Source organism: Rhinolophus sinicus, linkage group LG09 (assembly GCF_036562045.2).
Source record: "Rhinolophus sinicus isolate RSC01 linkage group LG09, ASM3656204v1, whole genome shotgun sequence".
Lineage (NCBI taxonomy): Eukaryota > Metazoa > Chordata > Mammalia > Chiroptera > Rhinolophidae > Rhinolophus > Rhinolophus sinicus.
In genome coordinates, this window is record NC_133758.1 from 100,917,854 (window position 1) to 100,938,978 (window position 21,125).

The window sequence follows — 21,125 nt, forward strand, 5'->3', positions numbered from 1 at the left end:
ACCTTTCACAGTTCTAGGGAGACAGAGATAATAAAATAGAGTGGTGAGAAGTATCTTTTCACCTACTGTGGATCTGTAGCATCCAGCATCTCTGGATGCTTCTGACTGCAAACAGTTTCTAATGGACATTTCTGACTGTTAACCTTGCTTTTATTCCAGTCATCCATTGTTCTTGCAAGCAGTCATTTACTGCTCCTGTGCATGTTATTACTGCAACTCATTTTCTTCCATCTTACTGAATTTTGCAGCTGCTTCCAAGTCTGTAGATATTTCTGATTGCACTATTGTGTCCAAATACGTGGCATGGCAGTAGGAATGAGGAGCGATGGCTGGTGTTGATCCAGAGAAACTTGTTGTCCGTAGAAATTGCCTGCTCCTTCAGTGCTAAAATCAATAAAGTCATGCTGCACGGTGGCAAGAGTAGGACTAGAAACTGCATTTTCTCGTGCCCAGTGCTGTCTCCACTGACCAAACTTGATTGTTTCATGAGTTTTCTTCATGTCTGCCACTTGTTGAACTGCAAGACCTCAGTGACAGGATGGAGCTCATCACACTCCCAGGCTCATGCTCATCCCTTGCAAAATGTCCTGATTTGTTATCCTTCCCGTCTCCTGGACATTTTTCTTCCTTTTGTTTAGGGAAAATACTGAAATTGCTTTGTAGAGGGATCCTCTATGGGGAATGCTGCTTATAATCTATAATTACAGCCGAAAAAGATGAGCATAGTTTTTGGTCAATGAGTTGAACTGAATTCTTGATTTTTTTTTTTTTTTTTTCCTTTTATTGGCCCACTTCTGGCATGTCTTTGAAACTTTTGGGCTACATTTTTCTCATCTATAAAATGGAGATAATACCTATCCCAGCTTATGGAAATTTTTTGAGACTAAAATGGGATAGAAAATGTAGGAAAGATTAATAATCTACACATACGGTGGTTATTATTTGAATTCAAGCAATGATTTAAAGCAACACTTAAGATTCATTGAGTTAGGGGAAATGGAAGCATGAATATTGAAGTGACTAATCTAGGTGGAAGACAATGGGCGACTGACCTAAAAATGAAATTAAAAACCTGTAGTTTGTGCATTTGCAGTGGTGTGCAGGCATGATTCAATGACCGAGGAGTTGTCAAGAATCAGGGATTGTTAAGACTTTTACCGCTGATATCACTTGATGGCTTTGGTTAAGTTAGCCTGTGTAGATGTGTGTTTATAGTATTAGCAGAAAAGTCTAAAAGCAGTTCTTATAAAAGGGACTCCTTAAAACAACAGTAGTAAGAAATTCTTCCTCAATTATTTACTATAAGTAGAAAAGATTGTCTATTTTATCATTTTACAGTTACGAGAAAGTAATACCGTATTGTAGGAGAGTAAGAAAAGTCCTCTGGCCTGATAAGTATTTACTAAGAGTCAGTATAGAACTTAATTCTTAGTATTCTCCGACAAAGTACCCTGGTGCTACTTACTTGTAGGAACTACAGTTTTCATTTTGTGTTTGGGGCTAATAGTGGAAGATAAGTTTCCGTTTATTCCCACAGTGTCTTCAAGCCTCTGTTTAATTTTTGAAACCTGTAAAGGTTGTGATAAGGGTGAAATTTAAAGAATTAAGAATAACTGTTAATGAGTGTTATTCATTGTAATTCTTAAGTGTAGGTATTAAAGACGTAACTTAAACTGTGTCTATTAAAGTTATTAAAGGTATTATTTCATATGATAGACTGAAGTGGCTTACTAGGAAAGAAGTCCATGACAAAAACTACTAACAATACTTAAGGAATGGGTATTGAAGGGATGAAGTATTCTATATAAGCAGATTATCTTTGGAGAGACAAATTCATGACTTGAGAATTGAGGCTAAACATTTTTACCTAATAAAATCTTGTATATAAGTATACTTAATTTTATTAGGTAAAGTGGTTTTCCTTAATCCTTATGCATCTGTATAAAAACCTCTAGGAACCCTCATGATACTGACTCTCCAAATAATGCAGTTCATAGCTTGAGCAACCCATTTGTTAAATTATTATTTTGTTACAGGTATATACATAAATATATAGAGGTATATACATAAATATATTAATTTTCTAGCAATTTAAAAATATTACCAGGTAGACATTTTTTACTAGCCCTCTTTCAATCTCTGCTCCTTCCTCAGGGGTAATACCTATTACACTTTGCTTTATCTTTCAAGACCTGTTCCTCTATCTTAATATATTTGTACCTGTGGAAAATACAACATTTCTGTAAATATAACACAGTATTATCTTTATGACACTTTCTGTTTTCCACAGGAAAATGAGTTTTGGAGTTTTTTTTCATGTTAGAACATATAAAACCACTTTGTTTTTTTAACTGTTGCAGTTTACTCATAGAATGGGCATTTCACCATGATCCTGCCAAGGGCCATTGAGAATGTTTTGGGGTTTTTTTCCCCCATATTTTCCAGTAATGTCACAATGAGCATCTAAAAATTGTCTCGTTAGAAGCAGTATTACCAATTTACATGATGATCTTTCACTTGATAATAAGTTGTGACAGTCAAGACTTAGTGCAGTTAAAACTTTGAAAATCTTTCATTAAAAACATTACTTGAATTCTGGATGGTGGCTTTCAGAGTCTGGCATTTCCCCTTTGCAAAAAGTAAATACAAAACTGGACAAAATTGTTGAAAACATCCATTTAGGGGTACTGGAAATTGACCAAAGGCAGTTAAAAAAAATGATCTTGCAAAACTGTTAGGGCTTTAGGTGAGAGCAGTGTGATTCTGTGGCCTTCCTTCCGGGCTCTTTCCAGCAGCCCCCCACCCCATCCCCAACCCCCTTGCTTGGCTGGTGAGAACTGAAGCTTTATCAGCTTGGGTCTGGCAGAGAAAACCAGCAGCTTTGCTGCCAAAGAGTTGGGGAATGACTTGATTCAGGAAAGGGAGTGAGTGGGGGACACAAAAACCTGTGGCTTTGCTGGTGAAGTGATAGATTTGGTTGGAAACAGATGGGAAAAACCTGCTACCATGCTCACTCAAGGTTGTGGATCTAGTTTGGGGTAAGCCATGGACCAGTGAAATTTAATAGGGAAATCCTAGAAATGTGAGACCCATAGAAGGGCTGTGATAAGCTTTCCACACAGCTCTGGTTGATGAGAGCCTGGCAAGAGTTCAAAACGAGGGAGACTGGAGAACTGGCTGCAACTTTGAATATATTCCCCAATCTCTATACACAAATCATCTGGCAGAGGGGAGAAGTCTCACAGACTTGAGATGTTTAAGCACAACCTTTGCCCAAGTCATTGGCTGATGATTAAGTTGTACAGACATACGCACAACCCCTAGGAAGCCAGGCTGCAACATAAAGATAAGAATTAAACTGAGCAGAGATGTACCAACTGCATACCATGGAGGGAAACAGATTCTGTAATTTAAGTTCAGATGAATTACTAAAAAAGACCCAACAACTATGAAAAAAAAAAAATGAATCCAGAGTTACTATACTATATTAAAGGTTTGGTTTTCAACAAAAGATGGACATGAAAAAAAAAGAGAAAAAAAGAAAAAACTAATACCAGAAAGTGTGATCCACAATCAGGAAAAAGAATTAATGGAAACTGACTGGGCTTGATGCTGGATTTAACAAAGACTTCACATTGTTATAAATATGTTCAAATAATTAAAGGAAGGGCTCACAACACTCAACAAATTGAAAATCTCAGAAGAGAAACAGAAAAGAAGAGCCAAATAGAAATTTTAGACTTGAAAAGTACAGTAATTGAAGTGAAATTCATTGGATAGGTTCAGCAGCAGATTTGAGGTAGCAATGGAAATGTGAAGATCAGTAAAAAGTATTCAGTCCAAAGAAGACGGAGAAAAAAATGTTAAGAAAAGTAAGCAGAGCCTCAGAGAACTGTGGGCAGTGTCAAGCATTGTAACATACATGTAATGAAAGTTCCAGACAGAAAGGAAAGAGAGAAAAACGACAGAAAAAATATTTGAAGGCATAATGGCACCAAACTATCTCAAATTTGGTGGAAAATAGAATTTACAAAAGGTTCCGTAAAATGGTCTAGTGTACTACACTTTCTCTCTCACTGAATACAGCTAAAAACTGGACAGAAAACAGGAGTAGCTATTTGTAGACTGAAAAGTAGCAGGCACGTTGGAGAAGACAAGCAAGTACCACTGAATCGTGGGTGAGTTTACCTTTTTTTTTTTTTTTTTTGTATCCCCTGATCCAGCCTAAAAGCCAAAAGTGGGAATCAGAATGAACAGAGAAAACTCCAGAAACCCTCTAGTTCTATCTTAAAGAGCAAGATGCTCAGCACGAGTGCCAGAATTCCTCTTTTTTTATTTTCTGAGTTTTCTTGCACTCCAGCCTCCAGGAAATCCTTTAGCCACAGTGTTGAAGCAGCTACAGTAGTCAAGAGGAGCCTAACTAAAACTCCGAAGGAAAAAACCTTCCTCTTCAGTTGGAGGAGTTGTGGTCCCTGTTATTTTTTTCTTTCTGTGTTCTCTGTCCATCTGCACCGGGTCACGAGCACAGTTGTCGGAAGGATACAGCAGAGCGGGCTAAACAAAGCCTGAGATTTCTGGCTGGAGGATTGGTGAATCCCAGAGAACCAGAAGTACTGGACAGATTACAGAGAAGAGGAGGTCTGGAAAGAGACTCTACTTAAAGTTATTTATGCCCTGCTGGGTGCACCCGGGAGCTGTGCATCTGTGGATCTAACCCTGAAGAGCGTGAAATACTGATAGAACACCACCTAAACCCCAGACTGGCTAGTGTGCAGTGCATGTGGGACAGATCCAAGTAATATGGGGGAAGTTTTGAACAGTTTAGCAGTTTCTTATAAAGTTAAGCATATAATTGTTGTATCACCCAGCAATCCCACTTGTAGGTATTTACCCAAGGGAAATGAAACCTGAAGTTCATAAATGGTGCGTTACAGATAAACATGAAAGACTAAACTAAAATGACATTGGTACCTCAGGATATCAGAATTTGAGGGCTGAACTCAACTTAGTCAGTTGCTTGGTAAAACAGAAATAGAAACACTTTTCATAAGATTTCAACAAGACACAGGCTTTCAAAACATAATATTAAAAATGTACAGCATACAATCCAAAATTGCTTGGCATATGAAGAACCAGGAAGATCACAGCTCACATAGGCAAAAATAACAGATACAGCAGTGAGATGATACAGATGTGGGAATCATCTGAGAAAGATTTGAAGTAGCTATTATAAATATGCTATAAGAAGTAAGGGTGAGCTCTCTTGAAATGAATGTTTCAGAAATAGAAGAAGAAAAATCAAGTGGAAAATTTGGAATTGAAAAATACAATAACAAGTAAGAAACTCATTGTACAAGAACAGTAGTGGAATGGAGATAACAAAGAAAGCGTCTATGAACTTGAAGGTAGATCAATAAAAATTCATGCAAATTGAACAACAGAGAGAAAAAAGTTGAAAAAATGATGAGCAGAACTTCAGAGACCTATGGGACAACACCGGAAGGTTTAACATTTTGTTTCATTTTCTTGCACCCAGAAATAAAGCAGAAAGAATATGGTGCAGAAAAAAAAAAAAATATTTGAAGAAATACTGGCTGAAAACTTCCCAAGTTTAATGAAAAACATAAACCTATAGCTGCAAGAGGTTTGGTGAACCTTAAATGGAATGAGAAGCCCAATGAAATTCATGCCCAGGCACATCATAATCAAACTGTTGATAAAAAGACAAAGAAAAAAATACTGAAAAACAAACAAACAAAAAAAACCATTAATGACTATTTGAATGACTGTGTATTTCTCATGAGAGACTATAGTAGCCAGAAGGAAGTAAGACAATGTTTGAAATATGTTGGGGGTAAAGGGGAGGGGGATTGTCAATCCAGAATTCAGAACCTGTACCCCTCCCCCCCTTTTTGAGAAGACTTCTTTCTGAAAACATTGCATGTGATAGAAAATTGTTTCTAAGAAGATTCCCAGAAATTTACACTAACTGCTTTTGCAAGGCACTTGGTTTATAATAGGAATATCGATAAGTTCACCAAAAAATGGTAATTTACTTTTCCTTTCTGAATTAAATTTGTCATCATAAGATGACAAGGTGCAAAGCAGTCAGTTAAGGTGATTAAATTAGAAAAACCCAACCATTTTAATTTTTTTAAAAACAATGTTTTCAAGTTAAAAAATTGTAATTAAATTCCTGTTAATGAGATTCATTTTTCATTGATACCGAATTAGCAGTAGTCACAAGAGAAATGGCTGAAGAGATTATGAGTTGTAGAATATTAGATGAAACAGAATATTTAGCATTTATATATTTTTAATAGATTAGTCATTTAATTTTATTGTATAACTTTATGAGTTGTATCAGTGTCATTTTTAATTTAGAGATAAGGAAATAAATGTGTGGTTAGATTTTTTTTAAAGTGCTATATTGGAAAAAATGAAATTAGAATTCAGTTCTCACTATTTCAGTCCTTTTGCTGCACATGTTCTCAGCATTTATGATACATCTTTATGAGGCAACTTATTATAACAAAATGAGGACCTTTTGATGGAAATGTACTTGATATAACCTGATTAAAGGACAATTTGATATCTGTCAATTGAAAAACCATATCCTTTGATCTAGCAATTCTACTCTTAGTATTTACTTACTAATGATACATACATAAATATGTATGTGTGTATATATAAATACATAGATTCTGATTGTAACCCTGATTATAACTGCAAAAAATAGAGGACAGACTAAATAAATTTTGGTGCATCCATATTATAAAGTATTAGATATATTGAAAAGAATGAGCTCTAATATGGAAAGATCACCAGGTTATTTTATTAATAAAACAATCACATGCATGTAATTAAAAATAATATATTCAAATGCAGGCAAAAATTTTGTCTGAAAGGCCAGAAAGGAAATGTCTTTGGAGGAGGAGATAAATATTTCAATATTGTTAGATTTTCTTATCCTACATATGTGCACATATGCACATATTAGTATGTATATAAGTGTGTGAGGTATAATGACTTTTTAAAAATAACATGTAAAGTTTTTTTATCTCACGTGACATTTTTACTCCAGTATCTTCTGGTATTCAATATTACCAATAAATAATGGTATAGAAGTCTCATTATTGTTCCTTTTTTTTCCAATTCTTTTTTTAATAGGGGAATATTGGAAACAGTGTGTTTTTCCAGGACCCATCAGCTCCAAGTCAAGTTGTTTTCAGTCTAGTTGTGGAGGGCGCAGCTCAGCTCCAAGTCAAGTCATTGTTTTTGAATCTAGTGGAGGGCACAGCTCACTGGCCCATGTGGGACTCGAACCAGCAACCTTGGTGTTATGAGTATTGCGCTCTAACCATTGAGCAAGCCGACTGCCCTGATTATTATTCCTTTTGCATAACTCTTTTCTTTCTGGAAACCTCCATTTTCTCCCCTTTTAGTCCTCAGCATTTTGAAGTTTCATTTAGATGTGTCCAGATCTGGGTCTTTTTCATTCAATCTGCTCTGCACTTGGGAAGCCTTTTATTCTGAAGTTCTGTTTGTGTTTAAAACTCAGGGACATTTTCTTTTATTATTACTACAACTCTTTCCTCCCCATCTTGTCTCTGACCTTGTCTTATGAAACTCCTGGTAGGCACTGTTAGATTTGGCCTATATGTTTTCAGTTTTCTCATATTTTTCATTTTTTTGTTCTGCATTTGGGAGTTTACTTTTACTTGATTTTCCTGATGAGCAGTTTCAACCTTATTTTATCTCTTTGTGGCTTGACTTTTTTTTTTAATAGACGATAATATATTTAATTGCCAAGAAGTTTTTCTTATTCTCGGGTTGCTCCATTTTCTCCCTCTCAGTGGCAATAGCTTCTCACATATCTCTGGGAATGCTAATAAAAGTAAATTTTTTAAGTTCTGTTTTCAGCACCATCTGTCCCCTCACCCCCAGTTTAGTTTGTTCAGCTATGTCCACAGTCACTGATATTTTCTTCAAGTGTCTGGTGATCTCGAATGGTTGGTTTATATTTATAAATGAAGGAGTAGGTTGGTTAATCCAGAGTATATATCTGGTGAGGATTTCCTCTGTAGTTTTGTATGCCGTCTCCCCCCACCTCGAATGGGAGGGAACCAGTAGGCACTGAGTAAATGGTGAACCTGTTTTCAAGCAGGGTTTTCCTTCAGATTTGTGGGCAAAGAGCTGGTGAGCAAGCTGGGAACCCCCTCAAAATAGCTAAATTAAGAAGGAGGAATTTACCCTGGTGATAGACTGTATTAATATCAGTTTAATGCTTTAAGTTGGAAGAACAGAAGGGGAGGAGGTGGTACCACCCCTAGAGTGTTAGGAAATGTGGTAAGGGGTTTCTGGGGGGAGGGAGTGTCATAATAACTGTGGAACACTATGGGCATTTTGGTGGAGAACAATCCTGTGCAAAAACAAATTTTTGCTCCCCAAATGCCAATAGTTTTCTATTTTAGAAACATTGCTTTAGTTAGTGTGTTCACTCTCTTATAGTCTCCTTTCCTTTACCCCCCGCCCACTATAGTGTCTGTTTTGAAGAAACAGATTTACTTCAGCCTCTGCACTCCTTTGTTTAGGCCCCACCATCTATGTTAGGAACCTTTCCCACGCAAAACAAACACCCACTGTCTCTGGAAAGAAATTTGTGGTGTTTCAGTCAAAAAGTGGCTCTTGTGAATGGGGTTCCTTAATTGCCCCGGAAGGGCTGCCTCTCCAGTGTGCCTGCCCTTTTGTTGACTCCACGCTTAGACTTGCTTTAGGAATGCTTTGGGAAATACAGCTTCACATTTTGTTTTAAGGCTCTAAATACGGATCATGCATTCAAGATTTTCAGTAAGATGAGCTCAGTTTGGTTATTTCCACTGGTGTCTCCCTACTTGCCCATCTGTCTTGATCAAATCAGTTTTGTGAAATAGTGTCAAAATTTAACCTTAAAGAAACCTGACTCGATCCACATTTCAGTAGGTATTTTTCTGTATCATTTCATGGAAAGGTATTTTTAAAAAGAATCCTGCTGCTCTATTGCAAATACATTAGAAGTACCAAATGACTTTTAGGTACCTCCTTTAAAATTATACTTAAATCTTTCCAAATGCAGACAGAATGAGATTTTGTTTCTTATTTCCTATACTCTGTAAATTATGCTGCATTTTTCTAGTGAAATAATTGTTATTTTATCTATGAAATGTAAGAGCAGGAGTAATTTTTATCATCTTAAGAAAACTTAATTTACCTATCATATTTTCAATGGGGAATTCAGTTTGTTGGACTGAGTGGGGGTGAATATACCACCAAATGTTAAGTGGCAGAATCCAGGCGCTTTACTATGCTATATCAAATGTGGTCACAAAAGAATTTTTAATATTAAAATAGGCTCTAGTCATAATTTATTAAGAGTAATTTATTTAATTACTTACATTTCTAAAAGTGGGTAGAAATGCTTCTGTAAAGCAATTCCATAAGACTTTTGGAACAGAAGATAGGTGGGTAAATACTCATTAAATTTGCCTTCCATACTGAACTAGAAAGTTAGAAATATATTTATATGTAAGAAGTATTACTGTGAAAGTTCGCCATTTTAGTGGGTTAAACATTGAAAGATACCACTGCCTTCTTTTTGGCTTGTTGTACAATTTGTGGAAAGTTGATAACTTGAAGATTACTGCTTTGTAAACTATACCACATTTTGCTGATTTCAAGTATTAGAGATATTTTATTTACAAATAACAATATCTAAATAAACTATTTACAATAAATTAAATAAACTATTCTTGATTTTGGTAACCGAACAATGTTACGTTTTTGTGACTGGACCTGTATTGTTGAGAACTTGTGATGTCTGTACCAGACCTTGGGCTAGGTGGGAATATGGGTTATGAACAAGACAGGTATGATTTCTGTGCCCATCAGAGTTAGATTTAGAAAAAAAAATTATACATTAAATAATTACCAAAATATTTAATTATAGGCTTGTCAGAGTTATAAAGTATAGAATATTATGAAAATATACAAAAGGTGCCAAAACATGTATACACATTTTAAGAAATGAAAAAACTGTATTAAAATTGTAATACTGAATATATACCGATAACACAAGATGAATACAATTCATGTGTGTACACTTTTTTGGCACCACCAGTATATTGGGAGCCTTCATCCTGATTGAGTCAGCCAGAGACATCGATATTCTGCTCCTGAAGGATGTGTGTGAATTAAGTACACAAAGGTGGTTATGCGTATGTGGTAGGAAGTGGTCGGAGGACTTCGCATCAGGACAAGGGAAAGACGGGTATGACTAAAGTTACAAAAAGGGGTGCAGGTTGAGTCTAGCAATGTAGTAAAAGGCTTACAGGCCATGAATTTCTATTTCAATAATTGTGTGTTTGTGTGTGGCTTTTGTGGTTGTCTGGGTGAGAAATTGTTTTGGCTAGGATTCATGAGGGTGGTGATGGAAGGAAATTGTTGGATTCCACTAACATTTTAGCAGGTAGAATCTTCTGCTTCCTTTGCAGTAGATTATGCTCTAAGTTAGTTTCTCTTCCTATTTCAGACTTTTGAATATTTTTGCTATTTTTTTGGTCCATTTTTTTTCTCTTTAGCCATTCTCCTTGTTCTCGTAGTAGGGTGTTTTTTTGTTTGTTTGTTTTTTAACCTTTATTAATACTTTGCTGCTGTTTTAATAGAGATTCTGAAGGGAAATCTAACACATTTAGTTGGACCTTACTGTCACTGATTGGAAATGGAACCTTTAGAATATATTAAATCCTATTTAGCTACGGTACTGTTTCAAGATTTGTCTGTTGCTGTGTCAATGTTGCACCATTTTAATTGATAGTGTTTTATTCGTGATAGTACAGGTACCCCCTTTATATTTATGCTTTTTTTCTAAATTTATTGGCTAGTTTTATATATTTTTTGTTTTACATAATTTTATTAATAACTTTACCAAAAAATCCTGTTGCGATTTCTATTAGTATTTATTCCTTTTTTTAAAAAAGTGATTTGGAGACAGTTGACATTTTTATAGTGTTAAAATGTCTTACTCCAACATGATCTCTTCATTTATTTTTTTTTAATATCCTTTGGTATATTTTATAAATTTTCTCATATCTGAACATTTTTATTTTAGCCTTATTCCTTATTTGTAGATTTTGTTGCTGTTGTGAATGGGATCTCCTTTTCCCCCAGTGATGTTTTCTAATTGGTTATTACCCTTATTTAGGAAAACTTTTGATTTTTCTATATTGCTCGTATATTTAGTCACTTAACCAAATTCTTGTAACTTTAATAATTTTCAACTGAGACTTTTCTAAGTAGATAGTTATCGATAGTTTTTAAAAATGTCAAGTCTTACTACTAATTGATTAAAATTATCAATATAGGTTTGAAAAGTAGTGATGTTAGTGGGCATTCTTATCTTGTCCCCGACTTTATGGTAAAGCTTCTAACATTCTCCATTAACTATGATACTTCATATAGATTCTGGTATAAAATGACTGGTTTCCTTCTATTCTTACTATGGTAAGATTTTCCCTTAGGACTGGGTTTGAATTTTATTTGGTTTATTTGAAGCATTGAGACGATTGTGGGGTTTTTTCTTATACTGTGAAAACATATAAAATTACATTACATATTTCTTTATGTTAAACCATCTTTACATTACTAGGATAAACTGTACTTGGCTATTAATTGTTATTTTTAAAGACATTGTTAGATTCAGTTTGCTGGTATGTTTAAGATATTTGCATATATGCTCATAAGTGAGTTTAGTATATAATTTTCTTTTTAAATTGAATTTTGAAATCCACATAGACGTCTTTTGGTCTTTTCTGTTTTATTTTAAAAACATAAATTATCTTTCTTGAAGGCTTGATAGAATATATTCTTAAATCTGTTCAGGACTAATGTCTTTATAAAAGGGTAGATCTTTGAAAACCTTTTCAATTTCTTCTATTGTGAACTATTTCCATTTTTACCTCTTTCTCCTAAACTTTAGTAATTGACATTTTCTGAGAAAATCTCTATTTGTCTGGATTTTAAAATAAAATTGTTCATTGTATTCCCTTTTTAAATCTTCTTTATGCCTGCAGTTATTTTCTCATTGTATTCCTAATGTTACTTGTGTCTTCTCTTTTCTTAATCAGACTAGGCAAATATTTGTCTTTTACTGGTCTTTTGAAAAAGCTAGCTTATTGATCGAATCTATGATTTTTTTAGTTGATTTCTGCTTTCTCTTTTATTGTTTTTTTTTTCCCCCAATTTCTGAATTTCGCGTTACCATGTCAATTTTAGTGTGTAAATTTTATTTTTTCATGATCCACAGTAGTTTTCTCATAGTTTCCCTCTTATTACTCTTTTCTAGTGGGAGAATTCTTCAGTTTGATCTTCCTGCCCATTACAATTTAATCCTTTTTTTCTTTAAATCTCTTTTGCTCTTTTTTTTCTTCCCCCACCTGACCCCAAAGTAATTCTGTTTCTTTGGCGGCTAATGTTTCTGGTTGTTGAATTTGGTTAGTCACATTCATCCTGCTCCTTTTTACAAGTGTTTTGTGATTTCTTGATTTGTTCATATTTGTAACTGAAGTATCTAGATTAAATATATTAATTTTTCTCTAGCTCAAATAAGAATCCAATTTATATATCATTGAATCTGGCTTCTAATTAAAGGGGTCCATTCTCTAGTGATTATGACAGGGGAGTGGACCTTGCTAAAAATTTACCTTCTGAGTTTGGGGACTTTCCTTTCTTCCCAGAATCTTGGAGTAAATCAGGACACTTCCCTGCTTCTCTGGCTCCTACCCAACTTTGCAAAGTTCTCAGTGCAGAGAGCTTCCTATTTCATATATTAAGCTTTTACATACACTGGAGTTGCCTTGTGGTTCTCCATGTCTGAGTAATTATTGTAGATTTAAATTATGTTTTAATATTTTATGTGGTTAATTCTCTCTCATGTCTTACATATTTTCTTTGTTTTCTTCACATGTTTAGGGTAATTTGGTTAAAAAGAATTGTATTTTTTTAGTAGTTTATGTTATTAGATAACTAATTTATAAAGTCAGACCAGTGGATCGACTTGTTGGGGGACCGCTTCCTTCATACTGTCCCACTGCATCCCAATAAAAGAGGGGGAATGGGATATGCCAGGGGTCAGAACATTATCATTTTATTCACAACAGAGTGAGGAATGAAAGTGTTAGGACAGATCCTTGCATAGCAGGGAAATTGTGTTCGTGTGTTAACGTCCTAGTTTAATGGGGGCAGCAGGGTAGGGGGTTGCGCGTACACCCACCGCCTCACCCAGCCTTCCCACCAGTCCCGCTGTCCTCCCACCCGTCAGCTCTGCGAGGCCCCAAACCCAAACAATTCCCATTCAGCCACGTACAAAGGACAGGAGATGGAAGACACCAAGTCTCTTCACCCTAGCTCGCACCTTTGGGATTAAACAGCCGGGAGCAGGCCAGGTGAACTATGACCAAAACCAAGTGAGGATTTTTAAAGAAGCCTTGACAAGAACATTAAGAATAACATCTGAATTCAACTCCAAAGAAAAGTGCTACCAGGGAGAAATAGTCTTAGCAGACTTTATGTGAAACTGTCCCTGAGAAAGGCCTGGGGATGAGACTGTAGTGTGAGCTCTCAGACTGGACTCTGGGGCCTTGGCCGGTGCGGCCGGGACCTACGGAGCGGGACGCCCCGGGGCTGCACGGCAAGCGCACTGCGGGCCTGGGGCTCAGTGCTCAGCGAGAGCCCTGCAGCTCGTCACGGCTCTCCCCCGTGCAGTCAGCAGTTGTCCTGAAGCTCCTCAGTGCCAGGAGGTGCTGGGAAAGTTTGCTCTTCTGACTGGAGGGGAGGTATGTTACCCGAAGCCTGCTGGGGAGACGTCAGGAGACTGGCTTAGTCTGCGGCCGCCGACTGGCACTGTCGCGGAGGCCGCCCACTTCGCGCGTGGCCCCCAGTGGCCGGCTCCCGCAGCGCCCCCTGGTCCGGGCGCGTGTCCCACAGCGGCTGTCCGCCGTCCAGCCGGCGTGAGTGAGCTCCCGGCACACACCCTTGCGGGCGGTTCTAGCGTTTGGAAGATCCAGCAGGTAGAAGCAGCAGTTCTTGCCCGTTAAGGACGGGGATGCCAGCCTTCGGCTTGAAACGGGGTCTTAGAGGCACGGACGGCACCCAGAGCTCGTCCCTGGTACAGATCCGTGTAGCAGTTCCTGGTCCCCTGCTCCCAGCTGGCGCAGACTCGCGTCATCCTCCGCGAGGAGCCAGGGTTCTTACTTGACCTAATAGTCGAACGGGAATCCGCCTCCTCATTCAAGTCTTTGAGGGCATGTGTCCCACAGGGTCACGAGGTCTCCTTCAAGATTTCATTGAAAAGCACGTAATTTGCTTCTTCACAGAAATAAATAGTAGCACAAATACCAGGTTGCTTTTGACCTTCGCCAGCACAGCGTTCCCCAGGGACAGCCAGGTCCTGCGGACGTCGTGGCCTCCCGTCCTGCGCAGGACTTCCTCGCAGGACTTGCTCCGTCGTGCCCTTGGCCTGCCTCGTGAGCCCGGGTTCCCTGGCGCTCGCCGGTCATTTCCTTACGGGGGAGACCGAGCCAGACCTGGCCATGCGGGGGCCTATTGTATGTGCATTAGACGTCTACCGAAATGTACAGACTAGCTTGGGAATGTTTGGCAAGTTGGTAATGTTCAAGATTGCCTTTCCAGGACATGGGATATTGACAAACTTACCAGTTTTTAATTAAATTTCATATAATAAAGACTCAAACAACTTACGAAGATCTTCAGGATAACCAAGGGTATATTTCACAATCTCCACCACTTTTCTTCCCATTTAATTAATTCAGCGCAATTATAAAAATTTAAGCACCTTAGGAACCAATGTAGAAGATACATCTTTTAATACAGGAGATGTTCATGGCAGCTTGGGTTGGTCAGAGGGCCCTGAGAAATGTGGTCTCGGACTCGGGATGTTGTCCCGAGTTGGCGGCAGCAGCTGGAGCCCCCATTTTGGTTCAGGGGCCTGCGCGGAACATGAGACATTTGGCTTCCCGTCGTGGTATACGGATGAGCCCCACTCTTCCACTACATACCTCAGTTTTGCTTAAGGAGATATATGCAAGAACTTTCTTCAAAATTGCTGCACCATTAACAAAAGAAAATATTCAGAGTGGAGAATTATAGGATGCTCTAGGCAGGAAATGTCTGAGTTCTATCAGGAATGAAGGAGTACAAGCATTTTCCTTTATGCAAACAATCAGATATAGTATCAGAGAGATCTGGATGCGGCAAAATACGATTAGAAGTTGGGTTTCCACTCTATATTGCAGCGCTATTCTTCGGTAGTAACCATGGCGAGACCACACTTGGGAAGGCACTCGGTACCCATGAGAAGCTTTTCAATCACTTGGAGACTGTTTGGCATTTTAGCCCAAGTCTTCCTGGTTACCCAGGAACTCGTACCGTGTGTTTTTCAGTTTCTTTTGAATTTCACTCACTTCTACACTCTCAGCTTGCCGCATTATTTTTTGATGAAGTTGTAAAGCAGATGGTAGCTGCCTTTGAAAGAAGAGTATGTAAGCTGTATGTATGGTCCGGAAACATATACCTCGGGAATTAATGCTTCATCAAGTTCATGAAACGTAAAGGGAAAAAAGAACTGGGACTGGTCGCCTACTTGTAACTTCAGTTTATTCACTTTTAAAATGTGCCTTTGTCATTTGCTTTCAGAAGTCAGAAAGCATTTGTTCAACCCAGCTTTGATTGTAAATCTGCACCATTGAAAATTTGCACGTGGAATATGGAACCATGGATACATAGAATTCAGTCAAGTGTAATTCAAAGTAATGTGTACAATAGAATATTTACAATAATGGGATGTCATAACTATTACTAGAACACTGGCACCACTCTTTTGAGCAGAAACTGAAACTAAATTTAAACCTTTTAGTAAGTTGAGATACCTAGTATGTATTATTTTAACCATATCATGTTTAAGTTATTAAATTCAGACTATTTATAACTTATTGTCATAGGACCTGCCTCATGTGTTAGGATATTTGAGTAATCATCAGATACTTACAGTAAAAACGTTGACTTAAAAATTCTGTTAATGCAAGTTCCCTGGCACGTTTATTATTTTGAAATTGTTCTTGTGGGTAGTGGTAGATAATTCAATACAATAGTGAGGTTAGCTCCCTGATAAACAATGAATATTTTTTTGGTGTGAATGGTCCAGAGCTTTAAGCTACTTTTCTTATAGTTTGCAATCCTCTCCCAGGTACTCAATAATGCTGATTGTGCGTCAAATTATGTCTACAATAATGGGCAACAGATGAAGATAAGTTAGTTAATATGTCTCCAGCACCATACATCCCTATTTTCTATTTATTGCGTGTACTCACTTTTAATAATGTATTTCAAACTGATATTTTTGTAAATAAATCAATGTAAAGACTGAAGTGGTAACTTAATAAAGTTAATTTGTTTTAAAAAGTAAATAAATAAAAACCTTTAATACAACTGGAAATTTGAACACCAGCTACTGTATTTCCCCGGAAATAAGACCCAACTGGAAAATAAGCCCTAGCATGATTTTTCAGGATGACGTCCCCTGAACGTAAGCCCTAATGTGTCTTTTGGAGCAAACCTTAATGTAAGACCCGATCTTATTTTCGGGAAGCACGGTAGATATTTGATGATATTAAGGACTTATTGTTACTTTGTTAGGTGTGCTAACACTATTTTGGTTATGCTGTTTCAAAAGACTCCTGATCCTTTAGCCATATACACTGAAATATATCTGGGATTTGCTTCAAAGTTACCTAAGATGAGAAGTATATAGGGGTACGTAATAAGATTGCCATAAGTTGCTAATTGTTGGAGCTGATAATATTGGGTTCATTATATTATTTTGTCTCCTATTGTGTATATTTTTAAATTTACATAATAAAAGTTAATAAAAATAAAGGCAAATACAGAATGTCAAAGGAAAGAAAAAAGTAATTAGGAGAAGTAGAGCTTAGTAAATTTATAGCCACAGGGTGAAAATACTTCTAGATTATTGATTGTATTGTTTCCTACCGACTTAAAGGTACATATTGGACCTCAAGCAAAATTATGAAGTTGCCTTTGTTTGTATTCTTTATTTCCTTGTGTCTTCCTTCTGTCGTCTTTCTTCATCTTAACCCAATACTGGTTTACCTTCTTGCTTTAAGGGCACATTTTTCTCCTGTTCACCTCTTTACTTCCAGAATTGTCACTCTTTTACATATACAGAGTAGGAGACCTAGATAATGATGAATTTATCTAGATTTAACGTACAAGAAAAGATTACTTGGGGAGAGAGTTCAGTGGTAGAAGTCAGGGAATAGATCTAATAGTGTTAGAAAATTATTTGGGCATTTGAAAAAATTACTGATAGAACTGAAAAGTTTGTTGGAACGTTTGGAAAATAACTTGTAAGAGTCCCATATGAAAAGCACTAACTGTTGATTTTATAAAAATTGCCACTACAGGGCTACAATAATCAAAACAGCATGGTATTGGCAGAAAAACAGACACATAGACCAATGGAATAGAATTGAGAACCCAGAAATAAAACCACATAAATATGTACAGATAATTTTTGACAAAGACGCAAAAAACATGCAATGGAGAAAAGACGGCCTCTTCAATAAGTGGTGCTGGGAGAATTGGAAAGCCACGTGCAAAAGAATGAAACTGGACTGCTATCTGTCACCATGTACCAAAATTAATTCAAAATGGATCAAAGACTTAAGCATAAGACCTGACACAATAAACTGCAAAGAAGAAAACATAGGTACTAAACTTATAGACCTTGGGTTCAAAGAGCATTTTATGAATTTGACTCCAAAGGCAAGGGAAGTAAAAGCTAAAATAAACAAATGGGACTATATGAAACTTAAAAGCTTCTGCACAGCAAAGAAACCATCGACAAAATAAAGAGGCCACCAACTGAATGGGAGAAGATTTTTGCAAACAGTGCCTCCGATAAGGGGCTAATATCCAAAATATACAAGGAACTCATGCAACTCAACAACAAAAAAACAAACAACCCAATTGAAAAATGGGCAGAGGACCTGAAGAGACATTTCTCCAAAGAGGACATACAAATGGCAAATAGACATATAAAAAAATGCTCAACATCACTAATCATCAGAGAAATGCAAATAAAAACCACAATGAGATATCACCTCACCCCAGTCAGAATGGCTATCATCAACAAGACAAATAGTAACAAGTGTTGGAGAGGCTGTGGGGAAAAAGGAACCCTCATACACTGTTGGTGGGAATGCAGATTGGTGCAGCCACTATGGAAGGCAGTGTGGAGGTTCCTCAAAAAATTATGAGTAGAATTACCACATTACCAGCAATCCCTCTCCTAGGTATCTACCCAAAAAATCTGAAAACATTTATCCATAAAGACAAGTGTGCTCCAATGTTCATTGCAGCTTTATTTACGGTGGCCAAGACATGGAAACAACCAAAATGTCCTTCGATAGATGAATGGATAAAGAAGTTGTGGTATATATACACAATGGAATACTATTCGGCGGTAAGAAAAGATGAAATAGTACCATTTGTGACAACATGGATGGATCTTGAGATTATAATGCTTAGCGAAATAAGTCAGACAGAAAAAGCAGAGAACCATATGATTTCACTGATACATGGTATATAAACCAAAAACAGCAAAAGAACAAGACAAACAAATGAGAAACAGAAACTCATAGACACAGACAATAGTTTGTTACCAGAGGGTTAGGGGGGTGGGAGATGAGGGTTAGGGGGATCAAATATATGGTGATGGAAGGAGAACCGACTCTGGGTGGTGAACACACAATGGGATTTATAGATGATGTAATACAGAATTGTACACCTGAAATCTAGGTAATTTTACTAACAATTGTCACCCCAATAAATTTAAAAAAGAAAATTGCCAGTGTGGAGATAGGGGAAAGTAAAAGCTTAACCCTCTAGTATTCTAACAGAAAATAAACAGGTATTTCTAAAGATATGTCTAAAGTGGGTAAATCAAAAAGTAGCAACAATAGCATACATTTAGAAATAAAGACATGATTAAAAGAAGCGACAAATTCCAAGTAGTTACTTCTGGACAACAGGGTAAGTTGGGAGAGGGGCAGAGTATGGAACAGAGAACTGCTGTATTTCATTTAATAAAAATAGAAAATGAATATAAAAACAACTGTGATATTAGTAGACTTATTCTAAAAAAATACCAAGAGGAGATAAAACTAATAAAATTAATCTAAGTAATTATTAAATTGAATGAAATGGGGGTCCAGCTTCACTCTTGCATATGTATATCCAGTTGTCCCAGTACCATTTGTTAAAAAGACTGTTCTTTCCTCCATTGAATTGTCTTCACCCTTGTTGAAAATCAATTGACCATAAATTTATGGATTATTTCTCGTATAATTTTAGTTATAGGTCTATCTTTATGCAAGTACCACACAGTCTTGATTACTGTAGCTTTTTAGTCACTTTTGAAATTAAGTGGGGTTTTCCAGCTTTGTTGCTTTTGGAGATTGGCTATTCTGGCTCCTCTGCATTGCTCATGCATGAATTTTAGGATCAGCTTGTCAGTTTCTGCAAAAAGGAGGAGGGCAGCTAAGATTTTAATAGGGATTACATTAAATCTGTGGATCAATTTGGTGAATATCACCATGAATATGGGATATCTTTCTATTTATGGAAGTCTTCTTTCAATGATGTTTTATAGTTTCAGTGTACAAATCTTGCATTTCTTTTGTGACATTATTTCTAATTTAATGTTTTTGATGCTGTTGTAAGAGGAATTATTTTCTTAATTTCATTTTCAGATTGTTCATTGCCTTTTCTTTTTCTTGCCTAACTGCCTTGTTTACGTAGAACCTCCAGTACAGTGTTGAGTAGCAGTGGTGCAAGTACACGTCCTTGCCTTGTTCCTGATCTTCTGGAAAGCATTCCGTCTTTTACCATTAGGTTTGATGTCAGCTATGGAATTTTTTCATAGAAGCCCTTCATCAAGTTGAGGAAATTTCCCTTCTGTACCTAGTTTGTTGAATGAATGTTTTTATCATGAAAGGATAATGGATTTTGTCAAATGCTTTCTTTGTGCCTTTTGAGATATCGTGTGTTTTTTTGTTGTTTTTGTACTATTAATACAGTATATTACATTGATAGATTTTCATATGTTGATGAACCACTCTTACATTCCTGGGATAAATTGTACTTTGTCATTGTGTACAATTCTTTTCATATGTTGCTGGATTCAGTTTGCTAGTCTTTTACTAAAGATTGTTGCATCTTCATTTATAAAGGATATTGGCTGTAATTTTTTCTGATGTCTTTGTCTGCATTTGGTATGAGGATCTCATAGAATAGTTGGGAAGTGTTCCCAATACTTTGTGAAGTATTGGTTTTAATTCTTTAATGTTTGATAGAATTCACCAGTGAAACCATCTGGTTCGTTTGTGAGAAGTTTTCTTGATTACTAATTCAATTTCTTTACTTTTTATAGATCTATTAAAATTTCAAATTTTTTCTTGAGTAAAGTTTTTTAATTTGAAAAATACAAAGCAAATGTAAGTTTGTAAGTAAGTATAAGGTAATCTGATAAAGCCCAAATGGCATATAAAAAACCTGTCCTGCTACCAATTCATGGGAAGTAAATTTGAAACTTACACTATTTAACAATTCAATTTTTTAAAGTATGATTTTTCAAGAATGTTGTTAATGCCTTTTTATTTGAATTCGAATCGTATTTCACAATGAATGGCTTGGAATTCAAGGTTGTTTTCTTTTTTCTTTTATTGCTTTTATCACAGCAGCAATGCAGCAAGTGTTGGATAACCTTACGGAGCTGCCCTCATCTACAGGAGCAGAAGAAATAGACCTAATTTTCCTCAAGGGGATTATGGAGAATCCTATTGTAAAATCACTTGCTAAGGTATACTGGTTTATTCATAAGATTACCAAGTTATTTTTAAAATTGTTTTTGCAGAGGTCTTTTCACATCTTACTGTTTTAGAACCTGGTTGATATGCCTTATGCTTAGTTAGCAAATAATAACACAACATAAT

The 21,125-nt window shown here is 36.5% G+C and overlaps 1 protein-coding gene and 1 pseudogene across 10 annotated transcripts in view; both read left to right on the forward strand.

Annotated features, from left to right (window-relative positions):
• Window positions 1–21,125, forward strand: part of PALS2 (protein associated with LIN7 2, MAGUK p55 family member) — a 123,268-nt gene that overhangs the window by 48,899 nt on the left and 53,244 nt on the right. For 5 of the 10 annotated variants that reach the window (XM_074340874.1, XM_074340870.1, XM_074340871.1 and 2 more), the window contains one exon: window positions 20,874–20,992. The exons of 1 other annotated variant lie outside the window; for it this stretch is intronic. In XM_074340874.1, the coding sequence (XP_074196975.1) occupies window positions 20,876–20,992 (117 nt within the window). In that variant the 5' untranslated portion in view covers window positions 20,874–20,875. Of the gene's footprint in view, window positions 1–20,870; window positions 20,993–21,125 lie in introns of all 10 variants that reach the window. 4 more of the 10 variants (XM_074340868.1, XM_074340869.1, XM_074340872.1 and 1 more) reach the window with 1 other exon arrangement.
• LOC141573092 (coenzyme Q-binding protein COQ10 homolog B, mitochondrial pseudogene) lies at window positions 14,368–16,690 on the forward strand (annotated as a pseudogene).